Raw genomic sequence first — 27,174 nt, 5'->3', positions numbered from 1 at the left:
GGTAACCTCGTCAAGCGATGACGTCACATGCGTAGCCTGTGACCTCATCGCCAGGCGCAGTTTTCTGCTAATTCTCCACGGCCTAACCAAAAGCTTAAACAGCTCCGCTGTTAAAAGGTCACAACTGAGCACTCCACCCTGCGGTACTCCAGTTTCCTGGATAAATGGCCTGGAAAAGACATTGCCAACTATAACCTGGAAGTTATGCTTTGATAACTAACTTTATAATACATTAAGCATATTGCCACGGATACCTATTTCTGAGAAGTCTCGTAAAATTGCGTAACGCCAAGTAGTGTCATAGGCCTTTTCTATGTGAAGGAACAGATAGAAAAAACTGTCTGCAAGCAAAAGCCTCACAGATATACGCTTTAGTCCTTACGAGATGATCGGTTGTGCATTGGCTTTCTCGAAATCGACACTTATACAGGTCTAGCAATTTGTTTCAAGAAAGTAATCTACGGTTGATAATCTTTTTGAATAACTTACAGAGGCAACTCACTTATGCAATAGAATGGTAGCTTGACACTAAAGATGGGTCTTTTACCTGTTTCAGGACAGTGACAATAGCCTCTTCCAATAGCCTCAAAGTTGCAATTGCTGGCAGGCAACACCTTTATTTACTATTTTGGCCACACCACCTCGTGTCGTTGCTGTCTTCCCAAAAAATGACACATTGTCCAAGAAAGTGTCTGTGTAGATTTTAGGTGTGTCTCCTGAACACACAGCACCTTTGGACTGAGTTTTAAACAGGAGTTCTTTAACATCATCTAGAATACGGAGGAGTCTTCTAACGTTCCACTGCAATATTTGTGTGTCCATATTGCATAAGTTGTTTGTAAATTATGGAGTTTTACGTGCCAAAACCACAGTCTGATTATGAGGCACGCCATAGTAGGGGACTTCGGAAATTTGGACCACCTGGGGTTCTTTAACATGCACCTAAATCTAAGTACACGGGTGTTTTCGCAATTCGCCCCCATCGAAATGCGGCCACCGAGGCCGGGATTCGATCCCCCGACCTCGTCCTCAGCAGCCCAACACCATAGCCACTGAGCAACCACGGCGGGTAGAAGTTGTTTGTGCTGTGTGTCTATTGCGAGGAGACTTAAATTAGAGACCTTTTCGGGCCGTGTCATGTGGTATGTCTCTTTCTTGGTGCAGCTAAGAAATTATTGCCACTCCTTAGGAGCTGGCTGCACCATCTTAATCTGACGCCTCGTACGAGGCGTCGGACACCCACTCTTAGGAGCGATTCGTTTGCCTTGAGGGCCTCGCCTTGAGAGTCGAGACCCTCGAGGCCACCAGCCCGGAGGTCAATGGCCCTTCCGTGTGGGGAGGCGGAGCGGTGCTAGCCGCAGCCACCAGGCAGGGGAGGTGTCACCGTTGGCTCACTGCATGTGGGCCGGACAGCCGCCAGGGGCCATTGTCATGCTGCCCCGACACGCCAGGTATGATACACCCACAAGCCTCCTTGAGCTTGCCTGAATTGTATCAGGCACGATGCTTGAGCCAAAAGTGAGAATAAAGTGTTTCGTTTGGATCTCTTTGCCGTCACGCCTCATCTTTATTCGCTTCACATTAATTAGATTCGGGTCACTCGAACCATCCAAATGTTCAGTCTCAGTCAATTCCATTAAATCACCTTTTGAAGCAATGCCACGGGTAGTGTTCATGGTTCAACGCGAAGTCACTGTCACAGGAACATCCTCGAATGATACTAAATTATGCAGCCTGTCACGTTGCTTTTTCTCACGGAGTTCCAAACGGCAACGCATGTCACCTTATATGCTTTGTAATTAGCATCGATAGCTTCAGTCAGACATTTCACAACGAGAAACGGTGAAATCAACGTTAGTCTTCTCTTGTTTCTCAGAGTGGATGACATGGTAGCGGGGAAAGTTTTTGGTTTGCCGGCCAAAAAATTTGAATGCCTCGTTGCTGGGCCCCCTTGTCAGGGGGCGATCAGAAAGACGGGAAATGAACTAGCCATAAAATCATTCTTATTTCGGCAGTAATGCCAGCCACCCACCGTGGAGCCCAAGGGGACACCACAGGACTTGTAAGGAACACATCCTGCGGATGCCAACTGTACGCTATTGCTATAACCAAATATGTGCAACCAAGATTGGTTGCTCCACACAGGGTTACCCCTTGCCACCTGGAAACTCAGAAGTGAGAAGACGTCAATAGAAGACATGAAAGATGGAAAGTGATTGAGAGAAAAAATTTTGGAAAAAGGGACAGGAAGAGGTAACTACTGGTTTCCCCCGGGTGGGTCAGTCCGGGGGTGCCGTATACGTTAAGCGGAGGCCAAAGAGGTGTGTTGCCTCTGCCGAGGGGCCATACTCGACATCACCTCAACCACCAGGATCCCCGAACACGGCACGCAGCTACACTCGGGAGAGCCCAACCCCAATGTGTACATGGCGTGGCAACCCACCAAACGACTGCTCACGCTGATGCCCCGGCAGCGGTACCGCTTGTGAGCTCCACATACGACTGCAAAATTTGGCTGAGACGGTCACAGCAGTGTATGCTATCAGCGAACTGTTTTTTCACCAAGCCCGAGGGGTGGTTCAGAACCCATTTAAAGAGAAGCAAAGGATAGATAGTGAGCACAAGACTAACCAAACATAAAGACATTTACAATATTAACTGGATTTGCTGTGCGTTGCAGATATGAAATGCAGAATATTACCTCTTTTGTGAACGAGCCTCCACAGGGTGCGTGTTGTACCCCAAACAGAGGCTTGGTGCCCAGTCTACGTTGGTCTCATCCATCAGGTAGGAGGGCCTTCCTGCAAGTTGTAAGACAACAGGGAGCTAGAACAGCAGCCTTCAATATCTAAACTCAAATTCGAGTCCTGTTGTAATGATTAAAAAACACATTTCAGGATGTACAACAACATAACATCCGAGGGGCTAAGGATGGTAGATTATTTTTTAAATTCATTTAATGATTAATCATTCATCATTTCAGCCTGTAATCGATTAATCACTTTCGATGCACGGTTTTTTTTTTTCCTCGATTATTTGACGAGTTGAAATTTTTGCCGGGCACCTTAAAAAGGTTGAAACACAGTCATCTACATTTGTAGGACCTTATTTTAATGTTGGAGAGGTGGAACCAAGTTAGACATACAGCGTATAAAGTTTGATAAAGAATCTTTAATTTGTTAACGATGGATGTGGACCTACAATCTGGCCTACAAGCTTCACGGAAACGCGTTCAGCACGTGGACAGCTTCTGCTTGCGCCTGGACAGCCCTATCTCCCTGGTGGACGATAGTCATGGCTTGTCTACTTGCGCTCCAAGCGATCCGTATGCCTACGTCATCGATGACATTGTTCTGGATGTTTCTGATACCGGTCAGCATGGTCCCGTGACATCTTCGAGCCAGGATATAAAACCCGCACCATCCGCTTCTGGCTTCAGTGGGCGAGGCAACGGCAGTGACGATAGTATGCTCATCCGCACTCTGCTTTTTGCGCAGGTATGTTATCTTGAAGGAGCTACCACTATTCGCTCAGATGATCGTTGTCTGCTGTTGTTTCCTCGCCCACATGGTCATGGTTTTTCGCTTATTTCTTTGCACTCTTATGTCATGTATTGCTTCAGCACACTGCTTCTGAGTGGTGACGTTGAGTTGAATCCAGGCCCTCCTAAACCTTGTAAAGATAACTCCGAAAAGGCCACTCGTTCTAGAGGTACTTGTACTGCAGACTTAACATACTCTGGATCTTCAGACAGCAAATCTGACGATATGGCTTCTGTCAGTGTAGATCCTAACATAGCCAATATGCTTGCTAAGCTGCTTGAAGGACAAAATAGAATGGCACAAGATATAAGCGACATTAAGCAGTTTCAACATACAGTTAACTCTCGCTTTGATGCACTTGAAAAACGTGTATGCGATCTTGAGTCCTTGTCTTCCGCTTCTCAAATTAGTACATCGAGTGATAATGCTACCCCAGGGTGTCTACCAAGTTGACATTTTCAGATTCCCTGAGTTTTCCAGGTTTTCCCTGAGTGATTTTGCTAAATTCCCTGAGTGAAACGGAACTTTCTTTTACATCAAGATGGGCTGACACCATGTTGCCTGATGCTGTCACTCTTTAGTAAGCATGTTAAAAAAAATGCAAAGCATCAATTGCGATAGCAAATTTGTAGAGAGCTATACGGAGTAAGGATAGTAGTTTTATCGATCAGCAGTATAAACTTAGACATGCAGCAGCACCAGCAATGCGCCGAACTGTTGTCGACGCCATCGGCGTTTTGCCCGCGTTCGCACCGAACGCGCACGGCGCTGCTGACTGTTGCCTGGGCCTCTGGGGGTGGCTCGGAAGTTTTCGACGAGATCAGAACGGGACACTCGTCGAGCAGCGTCCGAAGTATTTACCACCTTCTCGCCTCACCACATTTTTATATAAATACACATTTGGTGGCGCAGCTAAACGTCGCCTCCCCTCCCTCCCTCCATTACCGCAACTTTCGTTCCCTTTCAATTAAATTACAGCTAATTTAGGGACGGGCGAATAGTGGATTTGAGGTTCATAGCGAGTAGTGATTTGGTCAAATAATTTCGAATCGAATAGTTTGAACAGTATATATCACATATTACAGTAGAACCTAGTTAATTCGAATTTCACGGGATTGAAAAAAAAAAGAATGTCCGAATTATCAGGGTATGCAGAAAACAATAAGCAATACTACGTCAGCACGATTTTATTAGTATAATGGATGGGCAAATCCTTTCGCTATTTAGCACAAAAGCAGTGCGGAAGCTGCAATTCTCGTCATCTCGTGACTCATTGGCTCTCGCAGCGGCGATCGAGGCCTCGCGACTTCCTTCGCAGCACGGCTGCGGCGCGCGCCATCATTTCCCACACGCTCTTTGCACTACCGCGCGCACATCCCGATAATTTTTTCGCCAGTAAGCTCAACGCCAACGGATCGCACGTCCATCGTAATGTAGCCGGTGCGCTTCATCCTCGACAGCTTTGCCCCGAGTCAAACCGAAACAACTGCTTGTCGCAACCGCGGCCGCTATCGACACGATTATGAACGGCGACTTTGCGGTGCTTAAGGGTATGGCCACGATAGCGGCAAAAACGCCCGCGTCATGCCGCGAGCGGCAACGCATCATGACGCGTGTGGCAAAAGCGGCAGGAATCGGGGGTTTTACAGCTTGCCGAGGGTGCCGAGAGCGACGAGGGTGACGTCACGCAGCCAATGGCAACCGGACCTCCGCCGCTCCGCGCCGGGTTATCAATCGACGATTGTCGTCTCTCGCGGTTCTATAGAGGTATTTCTGGACGCTGTCCGATCGCACCCTTTTCGCTCACGGTGATTCCGCGTTCCGAGAGCGCGCGAAATCATATCGCGCTGCCGCGCGGCGAGACGCGATTGCCACGGTGGACTTCGCGGCAAGGCGCTGACGCGCGGCAACTTGCCGCTAGTGTGACCGTACCCGGCCGACGCACGCACCGAGTCAGAACGAAACTACCGTTCACTGCAACAACTTCAGACGAAATCGCGGTCGCTATCTATGCGATCATGGATGGCCACTACGCAGCTCGTTAGGCACGCGGCCGACGTGCGTATGAGTCAAAACGAAACTAAACGAAACCGCTGCGAAAGAAACCGCGGCAGCTATCGACGCGATGATGGGTGGCGACTATGAAATCCCGCGGCCAACGCGTTGTTATGCGCGGCGGTAAACGCAATAAAGGCACAAATAGGCACGAAGCGTTCCGTCGTTGCTGTCATTCACGTACGATTTCCGCTGCTGACTATGGCTATGCGGACTCCGCCGCTTCGTTTCGGTTGTGCGCTAGCGCCGTTTCTGCTCTTCTGCGTCGCACATTTCAGGCTCTTTAATGCAAAAACATATAGCCTTCGAGATTTATGATTGATGTATGGCAGCCATGACGTGAAGCATAGCCTCCGAGATGCGCACCGACGGTCCGTGGCTTTTGGCTGCCTATTCGGGACCGCTGAATAATTCGAAAATATTGAATCCATGAATTCGAATCGAAGCGAATAACGAACATAGAATTATTCAATGAAATATTCGCCCATTCCTACAGTAATTTTCCCTGATAGAGGCACTAATTCCCCGAGTTTTCCCTGAGTTTTTCCAGAATATTCAAAATCCCTGAGAATTCCCTGTTTTCCCGGTTTTCCCGGTTGGTAGACACCCTGTACCCGTGTTGAAATCCAATCATTGAATGATACAGTAAACAAACTTTTGTCTTGGAACGATGATCTCGATAACCGGTCACGTAGAAATAATCTTATTTTGCATGGAGTTTCTCAACTGGCAGAAGAAACTAACGAAGCTTTGCTAAGTCAGGTCTCACAATTATTTACAGGACAGCTTAAAATTGAATGCACCCCAATCGAGCGCTGTCATAGGATAGGTAAAAGGAATGGCGATCGACCGCGCCCCATCATCATTAAGCTTCTGGAGTACCGCACCAAATTGGTTGTTCTTAAGAATGCATTTAGACTGAAAGGCACTGATATTCACATAGCTGAAGATTTCTCGGCTCGCGTACGTTCTATCAGAAAAAGTCTGTGGGAAGCTACCACTTCCTACAGGAATAATGGTCACATAGTCCGTTTGCGCTATGATCATGCCTTCATTGACAATGTGAAATACACCTGGGACGACAGTACAAAAACCTTGATAAATACTTCTACTACTTCTTCAAAGAGTCACTCAACTGTTAAACGAGCTGGTTCACACTGACTTTTCCAAGATTCTCACGACAACCTTCGGCTTTTCAATACTAATGCTAGAAGTTTAATAAATAAGTTTTCTGATTTCGTATCCTTAACAACTACTTACTCGCCTCATATTGTCGGAGTCACTGAAACGTGGCTACATGACGAAATCTGTGACTCGAAAATATCTCCACCCGGTTTTAATGTAGTTCGGAGCGATCGTAAAGATGGAAGAAGAGGCGGTGGTGTCGCATTGTTTCTGAGGTCTGACCTCAACTTCTCTGTGCTTGAGGGGCCTCGTGAGCTTGAGACAGTTTGGTGTAAGGTTAACCTTCATAAGAAAACTCTTTTAATTGGTGTTTTCTATCGCCCTCCTGGATCAGCCACTACAGATCTTCATACGTTAAGCAATTTCATGAACGCACATAATGCTTCTTCTGCTAATGTTATATTAATGGGCGACTTCAATGCTCCTGGTATAACATGGCCAAGCTTATCCGTATCCGGTCACGATGTCCTATTGTGCAAAGAGCTTGTCGACCTTTCACTTTCATTTGGTATAAAGCAGATCGTTGATTGCAGTACCCGAGGGGCAGCCGTTTTGGACCTTGTGTTCGTCAGTGCGTGTTTTCCTGATGACCAGTATGAGTGTGAAGTAGTAGATGGTCTGTCGGATCACAAAGCTGTACTAGTGTCAATTTCCTTAAGTGTCCCTGCGTCTAATTATATTTATACTACTTTTCACGATTTCAATCGGGCTGATGATGACTCAATTACTGATGTGTTATGTAATTCTTTTGAGCAGTTCGAACAACTTAACGCGTCCTGCGATGTTAATGCATTAGTCTCATTTTTTCAAGACATTGTCCTCAGGTGCATCCGAAGCTTTGTTCCTCTGAAAACTAAGAAACAAAACCCAACGGTCCCTTGGATGACTAGAGAATTACTTCACATGTCCCGCCGCATTTCCAGACTGAGACGCCTAAAGCGTGCGGGTGACATCCATGCTACAGCACAGTTTCTTCTTCTTAAGGATGAATATCGCACCAAGGCAAAGAAAGCCAGCGATTTTTACTATAATGTTACCTTAACTAACTTATTGCACAGTAACCCTAGAAAATTCTGGACCACAATTTTTCCTAACGTAAGTTCTAGCAATACTTTTATGGTTAACAATGTGTCCTCTAGTGATCCTAAGGTAATCGCCACCGCATTTAACGCGCATTTTCAATCTGTTTTCGCGATAGACAACCTCGAAATTCCTCCTTACAGCAGTGATGTGTATCCTCCTATTGAAGATGCCTTTGTCTCTAAGGAAGGTGTTCTTAACATGATCTTGAACCTTGACATGAAAAAGAGCTGCGGCCCAGATGGGATTCCCAATACTTTTCTGCGTCGTTATTCTCTTTGGTGTTGTCGCTACCTAACGCTTATATTCAAGAAATCACTATCAACTAGCACAGTTCCTTCGTCGTGGAAAACAGCAATAGTTATTCCGTTATATAAATCTGGCGACAAACAGTGTCTGTCAAATTACAGGCCGATCTCTCTAACATCGTACTCCTGCAAAATGTTGGAGCACATACTACACAGGCATATTTCTGACTACCTTGCTAATAACAATATTTTATCTAACTTTCAACACGGTTTTCGGCGTGGTTACAGTACTATTACTCAGTTGATAGAATTTAGTCACGACATTGTCAGTACACTTGATTTAGGTTACCAAATTGATTCTATCTTTATCGACCTCTCAAAAGCTTTTGATACAGTTACCCACTCCAAACTTTTATGCAAGCTTGACTCGATATTTAACAATTCCTCTCTTGTTAACTGGATCACTAGTTTTCTCAGTGACCGTTCACAAAGCGTTCGTTTCAGGAACACCAACTCTGCCGCTGTTGACGTAACTTCCGGTGTGCCGCAGGGTTCTGTCCTGGGACCCTTACTCTTTTTGCTGTATATTAATGATTTACCTTCCAGCATACCTGTCAACATACGCTTATACGCGGACGACTGCGTGCTTTATCAAACTATAAACTCACCTAAAGATCATATTCTTCTTAATGATTCTTTTGACTATTTCTGCCAATGGTGTAAAACCTGGCAAATGACTATAAATTTCAAGAAATCCGTGTACATGTCATTCTGTAGGCGTTTGTTTCCATCCACATTTTCTTATGCATTTAACGGTTGCGCACTGGAAAGAGTGTCCGAATATAAATACCTGGGTCTTTATTTTACTAATAACATGTCTTGGTCTCATCATATAAATTATATTTGCAACAAAGCACTTAAGAAGCTGGGCTACTTACGGCGTACTTTGCGCACAGCTCCTTTAAATACTAAAGTAGTCGCTTACAAATCAGTTATCCGGCCACTTATGGAGTATGCTTGTGTGGTATGGAATCCGCATAAGAAATCGGACACCATGAAATTGGAAATGGTCCAGAAAAAAGCTATCCGGTTTATCTACCGTCGTTATGACAGCAACTTTTCTCCGTCTTCTAAACTTTCAGAGTTAAATCTAACAACTCTCAGCACCCGTCGCAACATAAAATCCCTAAAGCTATTGCATTCACTAATTAACTCCATCGAACAATTCTTGCCTTAGCAAATACATAAAATTTGTGGAACCTTCCTCATCTAGGAGATATCACCATCTTAATATTGTACCTTATCGGTCACGAACAGATGCGTTTAAATATAGCTTTTTTCCTTTAACCATTGATTATTGGAACTCTCTGCCTGGTGCCATCCGCTCCCTTCCTCTGGACGATTTCTTGCTCAAGCTTGACTGTTATTGATTTATCTTTTGTGTTGTTTGCTCTTGCTTTGTGCTGCTTATATTTGCAATTTGTGTACGCTCTACAACTGTATAATTCCCCACTCCTGCCATAGCCCTAACAGGGCTGCAGTATGTAAAAATAAATAAATAAAATAAATAAAAAATAGATTTGGCACTAGTGGCCTTTGAAAAATGTAAAAAATATATCTTATAAAATGACGCTTAGAGCAGAGTTAAACAAGATACATGGCACTAGTGAATCCCGGTACACTACAGTTAAACAAGAAATAAGAGAAAAGGCAAAAGTAAAATGTTAAGTCCAACTAAAATATGCAAGAAACTACAATATGCACAGGGGAGAAGAAAATTACTGGTTTAGAATCTTAAGCCACACGCTCTTTTCTACAGAGTGAAAGAATGTCAATTGGCTGGGATGCTTGGGTGAAACTGACACCTTTGAATGGCCACACAACCAGCATGCAAGAACAGACGCTCGGACGCTATAGATTTGCTGGAATCAATGTGAACTCCATCGCTATGTCAAATACATGCTCCAAACCAGCGCGCATGCTGTGCCAGGTCTTTGGTGGACTGGGAGTGGCACGATGATCAACGACTGGGTTGCTATAGTAAGCCTTGAATTGTGAGGGCATTTCAAGCCTCCAACTTTGGGCACTGTGTGCAGTGTGAGGGAAGAAAGGGGAAGCGCTCTGCTCGGCATCACTCGGGACTTGTAAAACAGTCGACAGCTGCTCTACCATAGCCGCACGCACAGTCACTGCTCGTGCTACGCCATTCTGGTACAATTTTTTAATTTCAGTCCAGGAGTGTCAAACTCTCGAAAACGATTAATCCAACATGTCTAATCAATTAAGTCAATTATATGAAAGACGTACATCGATGAAGATTGTTCGTTTTGCGGGACTCTTAACTGATTAATCAGTCATCAATATTACCAACCCTGCGAGGGGCTCGGTTTTTTAGTTAGTCCCCACCATAATAAGACAATGAAGCCAAAAAAACAAATAGTGGAATAGAATTGTTACGGTTAATTGAGAAATAATAGGGTAAAGGCAAATGAAAGTCCTTTTGTACACTTTCATTTCCTTTGTACAGTTAATTACCCCCACGGTTTCCTGCACTGACGTATGCTGCAACCGCAGATACCTAAAATGTTGCACCTTTACAGAAAGGTCTGTCACGAAGGGGCTGGGAGGCAGGTGTTGACGCACAAGGCCCATGCTGGAGCCCCACTGACAGAAGAGGGCGCCTGCCCGACAAACAAGCGGCAGAGGCGGAAAAAACTACTTTAACAACACCGCAGCTTGTCTGCAGTACGAGCACTGATGGAGTCGGCCAAACCACTCAGCATTTTCTGCAAGACTGCAGTGGCCTGCAGAGCAACAGGATCGAATCTGTACATCCCTGAGTTACCTCTCCTACACCCCTCCAGGCACGTCTTAAATGTTTGTCCATTGAAAACTTAGTTTGACCGCATTTCTTACATCTTCAGAATCATAAAAAACATACAGCAACAGAACAGACTAAGAATATACAAACCTTCAGCGAGTTTCCATACGACAACTCTCTACAGGGCCGCTAGATATGCACCAACAACAATTTTATGTTTAGCATACTTAGAAAGCACCTAAGCAGCATCTCAATAAATGTGTGATGTAATACATTGTGGAAAACAATGCAAGTGAACCTGCTACATGATATGACATACTGGTACTGAGAGCAAACACCCAGCTGTCTACTTTCCAGCTTGTTCTACTAAGACACTTTAATATGTAAACTTGCTCCACAAGTTCAACCAGAAGTGCTTCAAGATGTAAGCAACATATTTTAAATATCATTTGCTTCATTAGTGCTTTTGCTTTAGACACACTATATTGGAGTGCTCAAATTGTGCATATTGAAATTCATGGGAGCGGACAAGACGAGAAAGAGGGCAGGCACCAAAGGAGCGTGCAGTAAAAATGCAATAAAAAAAAGAATATTGATTTTGCTTGCATTGAACGCAGCTGTATTGTCTCGTTTATGCGACATGGTGCCGTGACCAGGATAGCGGCTACTCCTCTTCCAACTGGCCACGGACTACCAGAACAACGACGCACTGGCCATAGAAGACGGACGAAGAGGAGGCTCGGGAGCGAACAGACGGCAGCGGGACATCGACAGCAAGGAGTGTCGGGGACACAGAGGGCAACTAAGCGATGGATGACATCTCACCGCTAGAATCTGTAAGCAACCAGCACTTTCCCTAGTTATTGCTAAATTGCTGATAGCCAGCCAGATTAATGGTATTGCAGACTCGTTAAAGAAAGTGGACGAGCACGAAACAAGTCGTGTGTGCCACGTCTCTTCTTTGTACTTAACTCTACTGCAGCTGACTCAGAGTTTGTGAAAACCACCGAGTACGAGTTAAATAAGTGCTCTGCACAGCATCAACGCATACCTTTTCTCGGCAAGAAGTGCAGGAAACAGCGAGGGAGCAACCCACCATTAATGTCGAAGCTAGACAACCGCAGCAAGCAACAATAGTGAAGTTACAAAATGCACAAAATAATGAAGTTTGATGGCGATAAAATGAAATGCCAGAGATTTTCACGGCAATTTTCATGAAGCAGCTATACACGAAAGAACCAACTTGAACAAAAATCAAAAATTCATGTACCTTCTGTCATCACTAACTGTAAAAGCGACAGATGCCATGGAGGGACAGTGCGACAGTAACTATGGGAAAGCCATTGATCTAATCAAGCGGCGGTACGGAAAAGGTGACGTGCTGATAGAAATGCATAAGAGAGAACTAACTTGAATACAGCAGCAAGCTGCAATGACCATCATGGTTTAAGAAAGCTGCTACAAAAGGTGCAAGTGCACATACGTGGATTGGAATCCCTAGGCTTGAAAAGCGAGTCCTATGCATCAATGTTGCTTCCGATCCTGAAAAGAGCTTTGCCAGTGGATATGTACATTTGATTCCAGTTAAAACAAAGAGAAGTGATCAGTAGATCTTCAGCACAAGATCAGAATGTGGCTTCACGTCAAGAAGATATTCTTAGATGCTTGATTAAATACATACAAGATCAAGTAGAGTGCAGCGGAATTATCGACAGAAAGGAAAGAAAGCTACGGCAACAGAACTGAGAGTAAGCAGCAGACAAGAACGGTTAATTTTCAAAGTACAGCTGCAAGGTTCTGCCTATTTTGCGAGTCTACTACTCATTATACTGATGATTGTAGGAAAACGATGCCTTTTGAAGACAAGAAAATGAAGCTCAAAGAGGCAAACAGGTGTTTCCGCTGTACCAGGCCTCACCATACAGCTAAAATATGTAAGGCAAACATTAGGTGCTAGATATGTCGAAAATGGCATGCGACGTATATGTGTCGAAACAAAGAACTGACAGCGCAGCGTACAGCAGCTACTCCTGGTGAAAGTGAAAATCAGAAAGAGAAAACGTCTACCCTTGCCACTTTATGAACATCTATCAAGTGTTTTTCTGCAGACTGCAGTTGCACTGGCAGAAAGTAAAAGGCAGTCATGTTATTGTCGTGTTCTGCTAGATACTGGCAGCCAAAGGTCATTCATACTGAAAAGCCTATCTGAGAAATTTGGCTGTAAATTTAAACGAAAAGAAAGACTAACGATAGGGTCGTTCTGAGAAGGTCAAAATGAGAGAATCATGTATTCGGTTGAACGTAAACTGAAAAGTGCCCACAGTAGTGAAGGAGTGTTATTGGAAGCACTGGAGGTAGACATAATTTCAAATGAACGATTACCATTCCTGCCTTTAAAAAAAATTAAATTATGGGGTTTTACATGCCAAAACCACGATCTGATTATGAGGCACGCCGTAGTGGGGGACTCTGGAAATTTTGACCACCTGGGGTTCTTTAATGTGCACCTAAATCTAAGTACACGGGTGTTTTCACATTTCGCCCCCATCGAAATGCGGCCGCCGTGGCCGTGATTTGATCCCGCGACCTCGTGCTCAGCAGCCCAACACCATAGCTACTGAGCAACCACGGCGGGTCCCATTCCTGCCTATCTCACTGCGAAAGAAGTATGAAGAGGACGGATTCAAGTTGGCTGACGGTTTATGTAGAAGCACATCATGCATGGAACTCAGAATACTCATTGGATAAGACCAGTATTGGCAAGTAATGACAGGTGGGATCTAAAAACAAGGAGAGGTTGACAGCAGCAGAAACCATATCTGGCTGGACAGAACAGGGTCAAGCTAAGATATCAGCAACAATAATGAAATCAACCGTAACGGTACTTAGTGTCAACGTGAATCATTCTGACAGAACTTGGAATTTATTGGATAGTGAAACACTAGGCATAACAAGCACTGAGAATGAAGCCAAGAGAGAAGAAAAAATGATTCAGTACTTCAAGAGGCACTTAAATTTGAAGAGAAGCGATAATCAGTCAGACTTCCATCGTAGGATAACATAAATGATAAGACCCAAACGTTGCCTACTTCAAAGTGGATTAACACACAACGAAAGACATCCGATTGTGCTACCAAAGTGGACGACTGGTACAAAGCTGCTTGTATGCCATATTCATCAACTCCCGCTGCATGGAGGAATAAGTGTAACATTTATCACAGCTTCGAACTAAGTACTGGATAATACAAGGAAGACAGCTGGTGAAGAACTTAAAAATGGATGTCTAAATTATTTAATGTCTGCACCAAGGTGCAGAACAAGCACCTTGATGGGGAGGCTTGGATGGTACGAAGCATGAAATCAACAATGAGGAAAGTTATCAGAAAAAGACTTAAGAGAACAGATGCAAACAATCGCAACTGAAGTTAAAACTGTCCTTAATAACAGACCGTTGACCTATGTACACAGCGAACCAGATGAACCTCTGCCTATTGCTACGGCTGATATAGTTCCAGTGGAAAGCATAGGCTCGAAGTCAGTACCGAAGATGAAAAAAACGTCAAAATAGAATAAATGTGGAGAAACAAAGAATCATGAAACGATGGAACAAGGAATATCTGAAAGAATTGAGAGAGATATGTAACGCAAGAAAGAAAGAAACGACAGTGAACCGAGGGCATATCGTTTTGCTCGATACACGCACTCCTAGATCCTGCTGGAACCTGGCTAAGGTCATGGAAGATTATTCTGAAGTCAACGGGAAGCCGCACTCCTGTCTCAAAAACCATAGGAAGACTCATTCGGAGACCTCTACAACATCTTTACGCACTTGTAGGTTGCTTCCACTGATGAGAAGAAAACTTTTCGCGGCTGGAAGCTATTGAAACTCATGGGAGCGGACAAGACAAGAAAGAAGAAGACTGTGGGCGCCAAAGGCGCTTGCAGTAAAAAAGCAATAATAAAAAAGAACAATCCCCATTTCTTTCACATCGAGTGCAGCTGTCTCGTTTCTGCGACAGTGCCCACAGTGCCTGAAAGGGTTAAAGAGTGGGTCACATGCAGGAATGACACTCATGGCAGAACGACGCGAGTCTCCCTGTGCGAATTCGTGCGTTTGGCTGGCACTGATCAGGTAATGCTTTTTTTTTTTCGTCTCTTCCTTTGACCCATCGCACCCAGTCCTGCACTGAGGGCATAGTGCCATATGTTCAAATGAATGGGTTAAATCAATCAATCAACCACTGCTTTCTCTGGATGCATTGCCGGTTTCTCAGTATAATTCTGCTTGCATTTTCCAGCGAGATGTCAAAGTGCACCAGTGCTGTTGTGTACGACAAATGCAGTGAAGAAGATGTTTCTTGCTTTGCAGTTAGGCACGCTGGCTGAAATCAAGCGGTACAACCCATAGCTCACGTCCGTTTGTTCGACTAATGCGATGCACTGAGACAGTACCACAATGCACGGCTGTGCCAGCAGAGGTTAAAATTTTCTGCTTATGCCATGGTCTCCAAATTTTCGGTAGTAGGTATATATAATGCTCAACGGCTTATTGATAATACTGTATGCATTATGTGCAGCTCTGTAGAGCATATTGTTGCTTGTTTGCGATGTAACTATAGCCACTTTTGAAATAAATAAATAAAAATGCAAGATAGTATATTTCACGTCTTCGTTCACGTTCTCACGCGCTTCGCTTATTACTCACAAAGTGCGCGCAAACGCACGCGCTTTGAGGCTTGTAGCTGCGTCGACATTGTGCTCGTCAGCTTCTTCATTCTCCCCGCGTCAACGCTGGTAAGTGCACTGTATCGGCCCCATAGATGGCAACAAGACCGACGTGAATACGCTTCATCAAAATATCTGGTATCAGCTCAGCAACGATTGGGAGCGCAAACAAAACGGTTCCGTTTCACAAGTGCCGGAACATGCGCACATTAGATAAAATGCTTTATTTTCCCACGGCCTTCGAGAAGACGAAACAGGAGAAATCAAGAGGCGCTATCGACAAACCAGTAAAGGCGAACGAAGTCCGGAGTGTTCCAGCATTCCGGTCAAACCATGTGCAACCACCGCGCGACCGACTTTCAGAGATGTGCGCTCACCAGAGACGAAGTGCTTGCTGCACACTTTGTAATGTCTCGCTGTCGTGTCGATGTCGGCACGGTGAAGACGGCGAAACCATTCCGCTCGACGCCTCGTCGATACCTGCCGAGTCCTAGTGCATTGTCCTCGAACGACGGTCGGAACCGAGTAAAACTTGACGGGCGTCGCGTTTGCGCACGCGTCATTACGTTTCGTCCAAGACTTGCTTTTGCACCCGTAAACGGCGCAATTCACCATCGTCGAAACGCACAAGCAGCTACTGTTTGCGCGACTGCCGTTCCGCGTCTCACCCAAACCGGCGCACATGGCCAAAGCCGACCAAAACAATGGCGGAAGGAAACGGAAGCGGACGAAGTTCGTGGCTTTCTAAACTAATATATATATAGTCATTGCATTGTAACAACCGATGCACGATTTAGTCTCTATTACTGTTCCCGTAACGATCTTAACAGGTGGTGCTCATGTAAACGTCCTAGTACTGACCTTGCACCCCTGCCCCCAGTGTAAAGTTTACCTCGCAAGCTCTAGAACACGCTCTTAGAACGACTACAAATCTCAAACGCCATCGAATTCGGTCATGTCTGTGGCGGCCGATAGCCCGTCTTTTGCTTTTGCCAACTTTTGCTTACACATCTTCCCACGTACGTCACTTTTCCCTTTCCTACACTAAGGTAACAAGCCTCTTACCTGTCACGAAGTGCGCTCCGCACACACGCACATTGGGGTTCTCGGGGTCCAGATCGGCTCGATTAATGCGAGCCAGCCACAACGTGCGCCGATTTGTGCTGAGCGTCTTAGAGCGCTCACAGCTGTCTACGACGACCTTCGGAATTCGGAAGAAGTTCTTGTTAGTAGGCTTCTTCTTTCGCCTGCAGCTGTCGCTGCGGTTGGAGCAGCCAACGACTGCGCATGCAACCATATTGAAGCTGCGAGTGGTCGCGAACCAACACGATGCAAGCCGAGTCTGACAAAGGCGGTAAGCAAGGAAGTGGCCCGGCAGCGGTTCCTCAGCATGGCCGACAAGCATCTCACGGGTGCGACTTTTAGCCACCGTAGCTTCAACGTGCACTTTCTAGGGGCGCCACCGTCGACTTGCTTTCGCAAGCAAAAAGTAAAGAAAAAAAAAAACAAGTGCTTTAGGAGAGGCAATTAAAGTCTTTATAGGAGGCGTTGGGAGAGGAGACGGCGGAGGAAAGAGTAAATGGCGGTACTTTAGGAAGCCGCGGTACAGTGTACTCGAATAGGGGACTACATAGAGAAACTCTACGGGGGAATAGTACACTGCAGTGTACTATTCTAGTACACTAGCCGCGGTGGGGTGTTGCTACGCTGCGCTCTGCAACACCCCAAATAAAAAAAAAAAAAAAAAAAATACTGCTCCAGTCAGGTAGACTGCTCCCTCCCTGATAGTAGCCACTGTACTGATAGTGAGCTTATATTTCGATCATCAAAACAGTGATGCGTTTATTTAGGAATAGGATCGATCCCCTAAAGGGACCCGAAACGATTTTGACGATATTGTACGAACGTACTGAGTCGTTAGAGTAGGTCCTTCTGATCATTAATTGGCGCATCTAAGCGCTCCACGTAAAGCGTGTAATTTATTATAACGTTTTAAAAAGGTACATCGCTACCGATCGCAGCACGCCACTCGGCTGAGTTTTGTCCCCAAGTGACGCGATTTAGCCTTACACAACGCCTCCTCTAGAGGAGGCGTTGCCTTACACGTCACTGGGCCAGCTATCCGATTGGCTGCCCAGGGCGCGCCATCGATAATTTTTCAACATCATGGCGAACAAATGTTGTTCGTAATAGTTTAGATGTTAGTTAATTTGTTTCTATAAAAACAAAGTAACAGAAATAGAATGCACAAGGACATATATCATTACACTAAAAGTACTTCCGGCCCACAGCAAGTGTGTCTGCTTGTGTTAAAACGTGCTCCGTGTTGACGAGAGCTGCGCGGAGTGTTGGTCTTGTTCTTTCTTTCCGCCACGGCCGCCTGGATCGACGCGCGCGGCAATTGGCGCGGCAGTCCGCGCGCGCCAATCCAGGCGGCCGTGTTTCCGCGAGCACGATGGTTCACCCTTGTTGCGTTGTGGGCTGCAAACGTAGCGATCGGCGACATGTCAAGCTGCGACATCGTGCCCCGCTGCAAGGCAGCATGACTACAGAGCCTAGAATATACTTAAGTATATTCTAGGCACTATAGCATGACGAGCGGAATGGCTGCAGCGCATCGGACTTTCGGTATCCAAACTACAGTACACTGTATCCAAACCAATCCAAACGGCGCCAGCATCTACGCGTTTGCGGCCGTCGCTTCACGTCGAAGCCAGCGCGGAGCGCAAGAGAGCGCCCCGAGGATTGTGCGACGCGTCTCAGTTTCAGATCCAGCGAAAGCTTCAACACGTACACGTAGCACCCATCGCACAAGAAAGCGGCCCGAGCGTTATGCGACGCGTCTCGGTTTCGCGTCGTCCCGTCGCAGCCAGCGCGCGCAGTGCACGAGAGCGCCCCGAAGATTGTGCGACGCGTCTCAGTTTCAGATCCAGCGAAAGCTTCAACACGTACGTAAGTACACGTAGCACCATTCGCGCAAGAAAGCGGCCCGAGCATTATGCGACGCGTCTCGGTTTCGCGTCGTCCCGTAGCAGCCAGCGCAGAGCGCAACAGAGCGCCCGAGGATTGTGCGACGCGTCTCAGTTTCAGATCCAGCGAAAGCTTCAACACGTACACGTAACACCCATCGCGCAAGAAAGCGGCCCTAAGGAGCCTACATGCAAAGCCGCATGTAACGGCGTTGCATGTAGGCTTCCTAAGCGACCCGAGTGCTATGCGACGCGTATCGGTTTCGCTTCGTACCGTCGGAGAACTGGGCCCGCACAAAGCGCGCGGGTTATGGAGCAAAATTACGGTACTACCGGGAGCTGGCGACTCTGTGCGCCTCGGAAACGGCGTCAATGCGGTCGCACGGTGTTTTTCCCCGTCAAATTTGTCAGGCAGTCTGGCAACAGACTTCTACAACACCAGTCGGAACTTTGCCGTGAACCGCACGCTGCGCGAAACGGCCGATCGTGGCCGAAAAGCTTGTAGGTAGAGTAATCACGGTAAACTATCTGTTTACTTGAATAGCACTTACCGGTAATGAAGTGACGTCCGCAGACGCGAATGTTATCGAGGTTCTTCAAGTCATTTCTGTTAATGCGCGCCAGCCAAACACGCCGGCGCTCTTCGGAAAGACGCAATGTGCGTTCACAATGACGGGTAATAACTTTCGGCAAAGAGAACATCCCCACGCCTTGCTCCCTGTTAGTGGGCTTCAAAGACGACTTGCTTCTACTCCTGCAGCCGAAAATTGCACAAATTGGCATCGCGAGGCCGAACTGAGCGGTCGCACACACAACGTAACGACACACACGGCAGCGGACTGCAACAGCATTAGTAGGTACCCAGGCATGCCGGCGGCGCCTACCGGAAGTGACGAAGCGGCGCTCGGTGACGCACGTGCACAGGAGGCATTGGTATATATGATCGCTACCCAGGTACAGTGTACTAGAACTCTATTCTAGTATACTGTACAGGCTACGAAACGAACGTGTTGTGCAGTCTCTTTCACTATTAACTACCTATCTAGTTCACTATATATTCCGTGCGCCACTGATGGCGGCGCTGCGAACGGCGCTCTCTCGGCAAATGAGCCGAGAGAAAGGTTTCGAGGTTGTGGAAGTCAACAAGAAAGTGAGAAGGTATGGTGGCTTTCAGAGAGACGGAATCCACTTCGATCACAGGCTTGGACGTGAAGTGGGCTGGCCACTCGCTGTTCGTGCAATTGCTTTTTTGGGGGGCCCACGGGCGCTAAGGAGGCCAGGGTAAGTAGTAATGAACAAGGTCTCTTAGGGGAACCTCTGACTAACAGAACCGGTAGCAAGAGAAAAACGAGAAAGAAAAGAGCTCGCTGTGCAATAGGTTACATAAACATGCAGGGCGGTAGGAGAAAAGAAAAGTGGTTAGAGATTTAGGAACAGTTAAATACAGAACAAATAGGTGTGTATGCGTTTACAGAAACGCACCTTAGAAACTTAGAAGAGCCACCAATGATTGAGAATTATGTTTGGAAAGGGTGCAACTGAACCAAATTGGAAAGAAAGGGAGGGGGAGTTGCAATGCTCATACATGACGGGGCCAAATGGGAAAAAGTAAATTCAAAGTGTCAAGAGCACCTTTGGCTATCAGGCACAGTCAGTGGAAAGAAAACTTGGCTGGGAGGGACATATTTATGGACAGGGAAAAATTGCAAAGAAAAGAATGAAGAGTTAGTAAAATGCCTATAAGTGCAGATATTAAGAGTTTCGGAATGGAGGGCAAAGTTATCCTGTTGGGTGACATGAATGCCCACATACAGGATCTAAATGGCTATATCGACAACAACGGGAGGTTAATGCTACATCTCTGAGAGCAACATGCCCTCGTTATAATGAACACGGGGCCAAAATCTGATGGCCAGATCACATGGGAAGGTGGAAATAGAGAATCGGCCACCGATTACTGTCTGAAGACAGAAGGAAGTTATGATAAGTTGAAAGAAATTGGCATTGACGAGGAAGGGGATAGCAGCATAGGGAGTGACCATAAACGCATCATTTTTAATATGGGATATCTGGTTGGGAAAGAGAGCAAGGAGCGAAGAATGAATAGTCCAAATTTGAAAGGTGAACAAATAGCAAATATAGCCACAAGAGTCGAGAAAGAACTTGACAAATGGCCAAGCAAGAAGTGGGAATATGGTGAGCTTGTAAGTGTAATGACTAAATAAATGAGGAAAGAGAAGCAACATGCTTGTTAGAAAGGAAAAAGGAAACCGAAAAGCGGGTGGAACAGGGAGATACGGGAAGCGATCGACGAACGAAAGAAAGCATCACGAGAACACAGGACAGGCAAAAAATTCACAGTTGCCGCAGGATGAAATAGACAGAAAATGGGAAATATGCCGCGGGAAAAAAAAACGTGGTTCAGATATTAGTTCAAGCAAAGATTAAAGGTGAAAGTGAACATTGGTTGTCAGAAATACGTGCGGAAAAAAAGGCCGCACTTGGAATATTTTGGAACCACATTAACGTATTAGGCAGGAAGTTGGGAACAGTACAGCAACATATCCTTGACGAAGGTGGAAATAAATTGGAAGGGGAAGCGGCATTAAAGTATGTTAGAAAAATAATAGCCGATTCATTTCAGGGCAATGGCGAGGTGGTTTGTGAGGAAAAAGAGAGAATGAACGAAAACCATACGGAAAAGGAGTTGGTGCTTAGTAATTTCAACTGGAAGAAAGCTGAAGAGAAAATTCCTAAGCGCACAGCCACAGGTTTAGACGAGGTTCCCGTTAGACTGATTAATGAGCTAGGGACCAAAAAGTACGGAAGCTCTGTTGAAAGCAGTAGCAAAATGCTTACAAAATAGCCGAATACCTACACCTACATAGGCGAATACCTACAGACAGTTGGAGACAAAGTAGGATGAAATTAATTTATAAAGGTAAGGGGGGAAAAGATAAAATTCACTCTTATTGATCGCTGACCATTACATCGGTAATATACAGGTTGGCAATGCAGGCGATTAAATTGAAGCTGCAAGCATGGGCAGAGAATAATGGCATATTGGAAGAACTTCAGAATAGTTTCAGAATCGACAAGGGAGAACTTTTTGAGATGTTTTAGAAATCATGAACTGAGTTTTAAGTGGGTTTAAAATTAGGTTCTTTAAACGACACCTTTGAACAACTGCGCTGGAGAGTACACGGGACAAGCGCTGTCCCGTGTACTTTCTTGTCCGTCTTTTTTGGCGTTGTTTTAAATATGAATGATCCGTACCCACTAGTTCGCACCAAAACCCTTCTGAATGCTGGCAATAAAACTAACACTAGGAAATAATACAAATGGTAACTGGAGAGCGCCGTGCTACGCGAGCAAACGCATGAAAATGAGGCTACTCTTGCGGGAGCGTAGCAGACGACAAAGGCGAGTCCTCCCTCTGGCGTCACGATGGATGGATGGATGGATGCTATGAGCGTCCCCTTTGAAACGAATTGGTGGGTTGCGCCACCAAGCTCTTATTATTTTGCCTATTGTCCTACCTTTATTTTTGAGAAACACACAAATACAAAGAATTCCAGGCATCAACCTTTTTTGAATCGTTACTGGGAACTTTGTGGTCTCCCTACTTTTCTGCCCCCAAACTTTCAACCGCCTCTTACTAATCTGTACAGCTCACATGTTTACTTTACCCGTGCTATCCCTGAACCCAATTTACAATGGAGAACATTCGGCCTATTTCATTGCCGTCTAACCTTGTTAAGCTAATCGAAATAAAATTACATGTCCGCATCATAAATTTCGGGAACTCTTATTGACCGCTGACCATTACATCGGTAATATACAGGTTGGCAATGCAGGCGATTAAATTGAAGCGGAAAGCATGGGCAGAGAATAATGGCGTATTGGAAGAACTTCAGAATAGTTTCAGAATCGGTAGGCGGCTCGATGATAACTTATTTTGCCTTACTCAGTGTGTTGAAATATCCAGAAAAGGAAGCAGACCACTATATGTGACTCTTCTAGACATTACCGGAGCATATGACAACTTAGATCGCAGCATTTTATGGAATATTCTAGAAGGGGAAGGTATAGACAACGACTGTATACAGCTATTGAGGAAGATTTACCGAGAAAATACTGTTTGCGTTGAATGGGAAGCGATGACGAGCGAGGATAAAGTTGATATCAATAAGGGACTGAGATAGGGCAGCCCTTTATCCCCACTGCTGTTTATGATGTACATGGTAAGGATGGAAAGAGCGCTAGAAGGAATCAATATCGGGTTTAGCCTCTCATACAAACAACCCGGCACAACAGTTGAGGAGCAGCTTCCAGGTTTATTTTATGCGGACGACATCGTGTTGCTTGCGAACAAGCAAAGTGATATGCAACGTCTGGCTGATATCTATGGAGAAGAATGTTAGAAGTTAGGATTAAAATTTAGCGTTAAAAAATTGGGTTTTATGATATTCGATGAAAACAGTGAACAGACAGTGTTGATTCAGGGCCAGGAAATACCTCGGGTAAAAGAATACAAATTCCTTGGTATATGGATAAACGAAGGCGATAGATATCTGGAGACACAGGAGAAAACAACAACAGCAAAAGGGAAGAGAAATGCGGCCATAATGAAACACAGGGTGCTATGGGCATACAATAGGTACGAGGTGCTCCGGGGTATGTGGAAAGGTGTAATGGTTGCAGGGCTTACATTTGGAAAGTCCGGAGTACAATCAGGACTCGATGGCAACCAAAGGTCAGTGGGATGCCTCGCGTTGGATGCCCACGTGAAGACTACTAATGAAGCTGTGCAGGGTGATATGGGCTGGACAAATTTTAAAGTAAGGGAGGCTCAGAGTAAAATTGATTTTGAAGAACGACTGAGGAAAATGGAAGAAAGTAGATGGGGTGCAAGAGTGTTCAGGTATTTGTACAGGCAAAACATTGACTGACAATGGAGGAAAAGAACTAGGAAGCTTACCAGTAAATATGCGACCGGTATGGTGAGTAACATGGCAACAAAGAACGTAAAATGCAAAGTGAGAGAGGCTGAGACAAGGTTATGGGTGGCGGCAATGAAAAAGAAACCTGCTATGGACTAACTACCTCAAAGAAAGAAGGGAAATCAGGAAAGAAACAATTTATGATAACTCAAAGGAAAGCTCCTTACTTTTCGAAGCGAGATCAGGATGCCTTAGAACGCGCAGTTATAAAGCGAAGTACACCAAGGACGGAGCCGCATCTGCTTGCTGTGGTAAAGCTAGAGAAATGGTGGAACATGTTGTTTTGGAATGTCAAGAAATCTACCCAGCTGCAAGTCTAGGCTCCTCTGACCTCCTTGAAGTCCTTGGGTTCAGGGTAGCACGGGTAAAGTAAACATGTCAGCTGTACAGATTAGTAAGAGGCGGTTGAAAGTTTGGTGGCAGAAAAGTAGGGAGACCACAAACAACGGAGACGTACAGAAACAGAGTTCCCAGTAATGGTTCAAAAAAGGTTGATGCCTGGAATTCTTTGTATTTGTGTGTTTCTCAAAAATAAAGGTAGGACATTAGGCAAAATAATAACAAGAGCTTGGTGGCGCAACCCACCAATTCGTTTCAAAGGGGACGCTCATAGCATCCATCCATCCATCCATCCATCGTGACGCCAGAGGGAGGACTCGCCTTTGTCATCTGCTACGCTCCCGCAAGAGTAGCCTCATTTTCATGCGTTTGCTCGCGTAGTACGGCGCTCTCCAGTTACCATTTGTATTATTTCCTAGTGTTAGTTTTATTGCCAGCATTCAGAAGGGTTTTGGTGCGAACTAGTGGGTACGGATCATTCATATTTAAAACAACGCCAAAAAACACGGACAAGAAAGTACACGGGACAGCGCTTGTTCCGTGTACTCTCCAGCGCAGTTGTTCAATGATGTCGTTTAAAGAACCTAATTTTAAACCCACTTAAAACTCAGTTCATGATTTCTAAAACATCTCAAAAAGTTCTCCCTTGTCTACCTGCAAGTATCCATAGACCATCATTTAATCCCAGCAGTTGATCATATATCTTTCCTTGGCATAAAATTAGACCCCCACTTGAATTAATCCCAGCAGTTGATCATATATCTTTCCTTGGCATAAAATTAGACCCCCACTTGAAGATCAATAATCATATTGCTTATGTGAAACAAAAAACTGCTTTTGGTATAAGAGCTCTCATTAAATCTCGTCCATTTTTTTCTGTTCACACCTTATTGTCTTTATACTTTGCCTTCATACATAGTCACATCACATATGGCATTACTTCGTGGGGAAATACATATAACTGTTACCTTTCGTGCATACACAACATTCAGAACCAGGCTATTCGCATTATTACCAAGAGTTCTTTTTACTCTAATGCCTCTCCGCTCCTTCAGGCTAACTTCATTCTTCCTGTACCTGGTTTGTTGAAATTTATTTTACTTATTATTCTATTTAAATTACTTAACAAACAGCTCGCGTTTCAATTAATAGACTCTAGGTTGCTCACAAATACCAATAGCACTAGGTTTGCCCATAATCACAACTTTCTATTACCTAAATGTAACACGAACTATGGCAAAATGACATCCTACCTCTCGGCGATTAAATTTTGGAATAACTTACCCTATGCACTTAAATCATAATCAACCTTGCATGCATTCAAGTATGAACTTAAAAATTTCATTTTGTATAACTAGTTGTCCTGTTTAATTTACTTTGCATGTAAAGTGTGTACTTCATTTGTTAAATAGGTTTGTATAATTTAGATTGATAATGTGCGTAATTTTCTTAGTTATACATGTATGACTCCTTTTATAGAATCATTTGTATTCCTTTCTACTATTATGTCCAATATTTATTTACTTGTAGATTGCATAATTTTTATACTGCTTTATCAATCATTTCGTACCAATCTTCGGTCCCGCTGCAGTTGTTTGACTTTGAGACCCTCGCCTGTATACTATTAACAACCAACTATGTATCCTGAATGAATAATAAACTGAAACAAGCCTTGTGTCTTTCATTTAACCACCCGATGTGATCGCCGAGTGGCTCTGGCGTTATGCTGCTTAGCTGGAGGTCGCTGAGACGACCTCTTCCGTGGCGGCCTCACTTAAATGGGGTTGACTCGCAAAACACGTTCATGTGTACTTAGATTTAGGTGCACGGTAAATGTAAAACATTTTCTTACAACAAAAGTCCCATTATAGAAGCAGTTTACCTTGAACATTAGCGGTCAGTGGTTAACCATGCTTTAAATTGCACTGTTTTCTTGCAAATAAATTGCATTACCACTTTCTAATGCACAAAAAAAAATTGTTTCTTTGGGTAAGCATAATGCTATTTCTGTTCAACGCACTTTACGACTACCGGTAACCACTCGGAAAACATTTTATCAGCGTAATAATAAAAATAGAATGGTAAAAAAATGCTGGAAAGTTTGTAAACATAGGCCTGCCCCCCCCCCCCCCCTCCTTTTTTTTTAGTAGTGTGTTTAGCGCTCCGGCAACTTATTCGGTACAGGGGGGGGGGGGGGGGGTACCCAGCAAACCTAAAGTTATCAATTTTCTTGTTTTAATTTTGAATAAGTATGACCTGCTTACGGAGCAAAATATAACGCAAACAGTGATCTAAGAAAAGGTTGTCACCTGTTTTTGTTACGCTATAGCACTATAATTATCATCGCTGGACGAATCTAGCGCTACCCACGGTAGGAGCAAGGAAGCAAATTATTAAGCGTTACGCTGAGCCCACTTACATACAGGCGCGGCGAGCTGTGTCACGGTGCAAGTAATCCATTTTAATTTTAAAAAAATGACAGCAGATCCACGAGGTGAATGATGATGAGTGGGCGAAGCTCCGGAGGGAATCATCGGATCTCCCGCTTAAGGGGACGCTAGCACAAACGCGTTAGAAACGTGCAGTACTCTCTAGTAAGGGGGAGCGGCCACAGCGTCTTACGCAGCCATTTACACATGCCAGAACGCAGTAGCGCACCCAGGATCTCTGCCAGGGGGGGGTTGACAGTTTGCCGATACCATCTAAACAGCACTAATTTCAATTTCTTCACGGGAAATTGACAAAAAATGCGCTTTTTGCGCCAGTTTGTGAGTATGCAGACGACTGCGCGTCTTACATCTTAGTTGCAGTACTCAAAGGCGCAAGGAAAGAAAAGGGGTTAAACAAAATGGGGGGGTTAACTCGGCCTCAGGGGGGGGTTACAACCCCCAAATCCCCCCCCCCCCCCCGTCAGTGCGCCACTGCCGGAACGTGCACCGCGTTTGCCGACGCCATCACATGACTGCTGAGAGGGTATACTCCCCGTATTCATAAACGCTCCTCGACTTGAACTTGACTTGCCACCGCTTTGGGCAGCACGTTCGAAACGCGTTGAAGGTAAGGTGGAGAGGCCACAGCGTCTTACACCAGCTTCTTACACGGGCCGTAACGCGCTAGCACAAACGCGTTAGAAACGCGCTAGAAACGCGGCCTTTCGTTAATGTTGGGTATTTATAGCCATCGTGGTGCGTTTGTCCATGTCCACTT

General features: G+C 45.2%; 1 protein-coding gene across 3 annotated transcripts in view; it reads right to left on the bottom strand.

Moving 5' to 3' along the window:
• LOC125947042 (uncharacterized) overlaps window positions 1-17,150 on the bottom strand; it is a 74,615-nt gene extending 57,465 nt beyond the window's left edge. For 2 of the 3 annotated variants that reach the window (XM_049671324.1, XM_049671325.1), the window contains exons 1-2: window positions 16,722-17,150; window positions 2,702-2,801 (exon numbers count right to left, since the gene is read on the bottom strand). In XM_049671324.1, coding sequence (XP_049527281.1) covers window positions 2,702-2,801; window positions 16,722-17,061 — 440 coding nt within the window. In that variant the 5' untranslated portion in view covers window positions 17,062-17,150. Of the gene's footprint in view, window positions 1-2,701; window positions 2,802-16,033; window positions 16,345-16,721 lie in introns of those variants that run through there. The other variant, XM_049671326.1, reaches the window with a different exon arrangement.
• Between the last annotated feature and the right edge of the window lie 10,024 nt (window positions 17,151-27,174).

The sequence above is a fragment of the Dermacentor silvarum genome, chromosome 7 (genome assembly GCF_013339745.2).
Source record: "Dermacentor silvarum isolate Dsil-2018 chromosome 7, BIME_Dsil_1.4, whole genome shotgun sequence".
Lineage (NCBI taxonomy): Eukaryota > Metazoa > Arthropoda > Arachnida > Ixodida > Ixodidae > Dermacentor > Dermacentor silvarum.
Note: the sequence above shows the minus strand (reverse complement) of the source record. Positions and strands in the feature narration are given on the sequence as shown.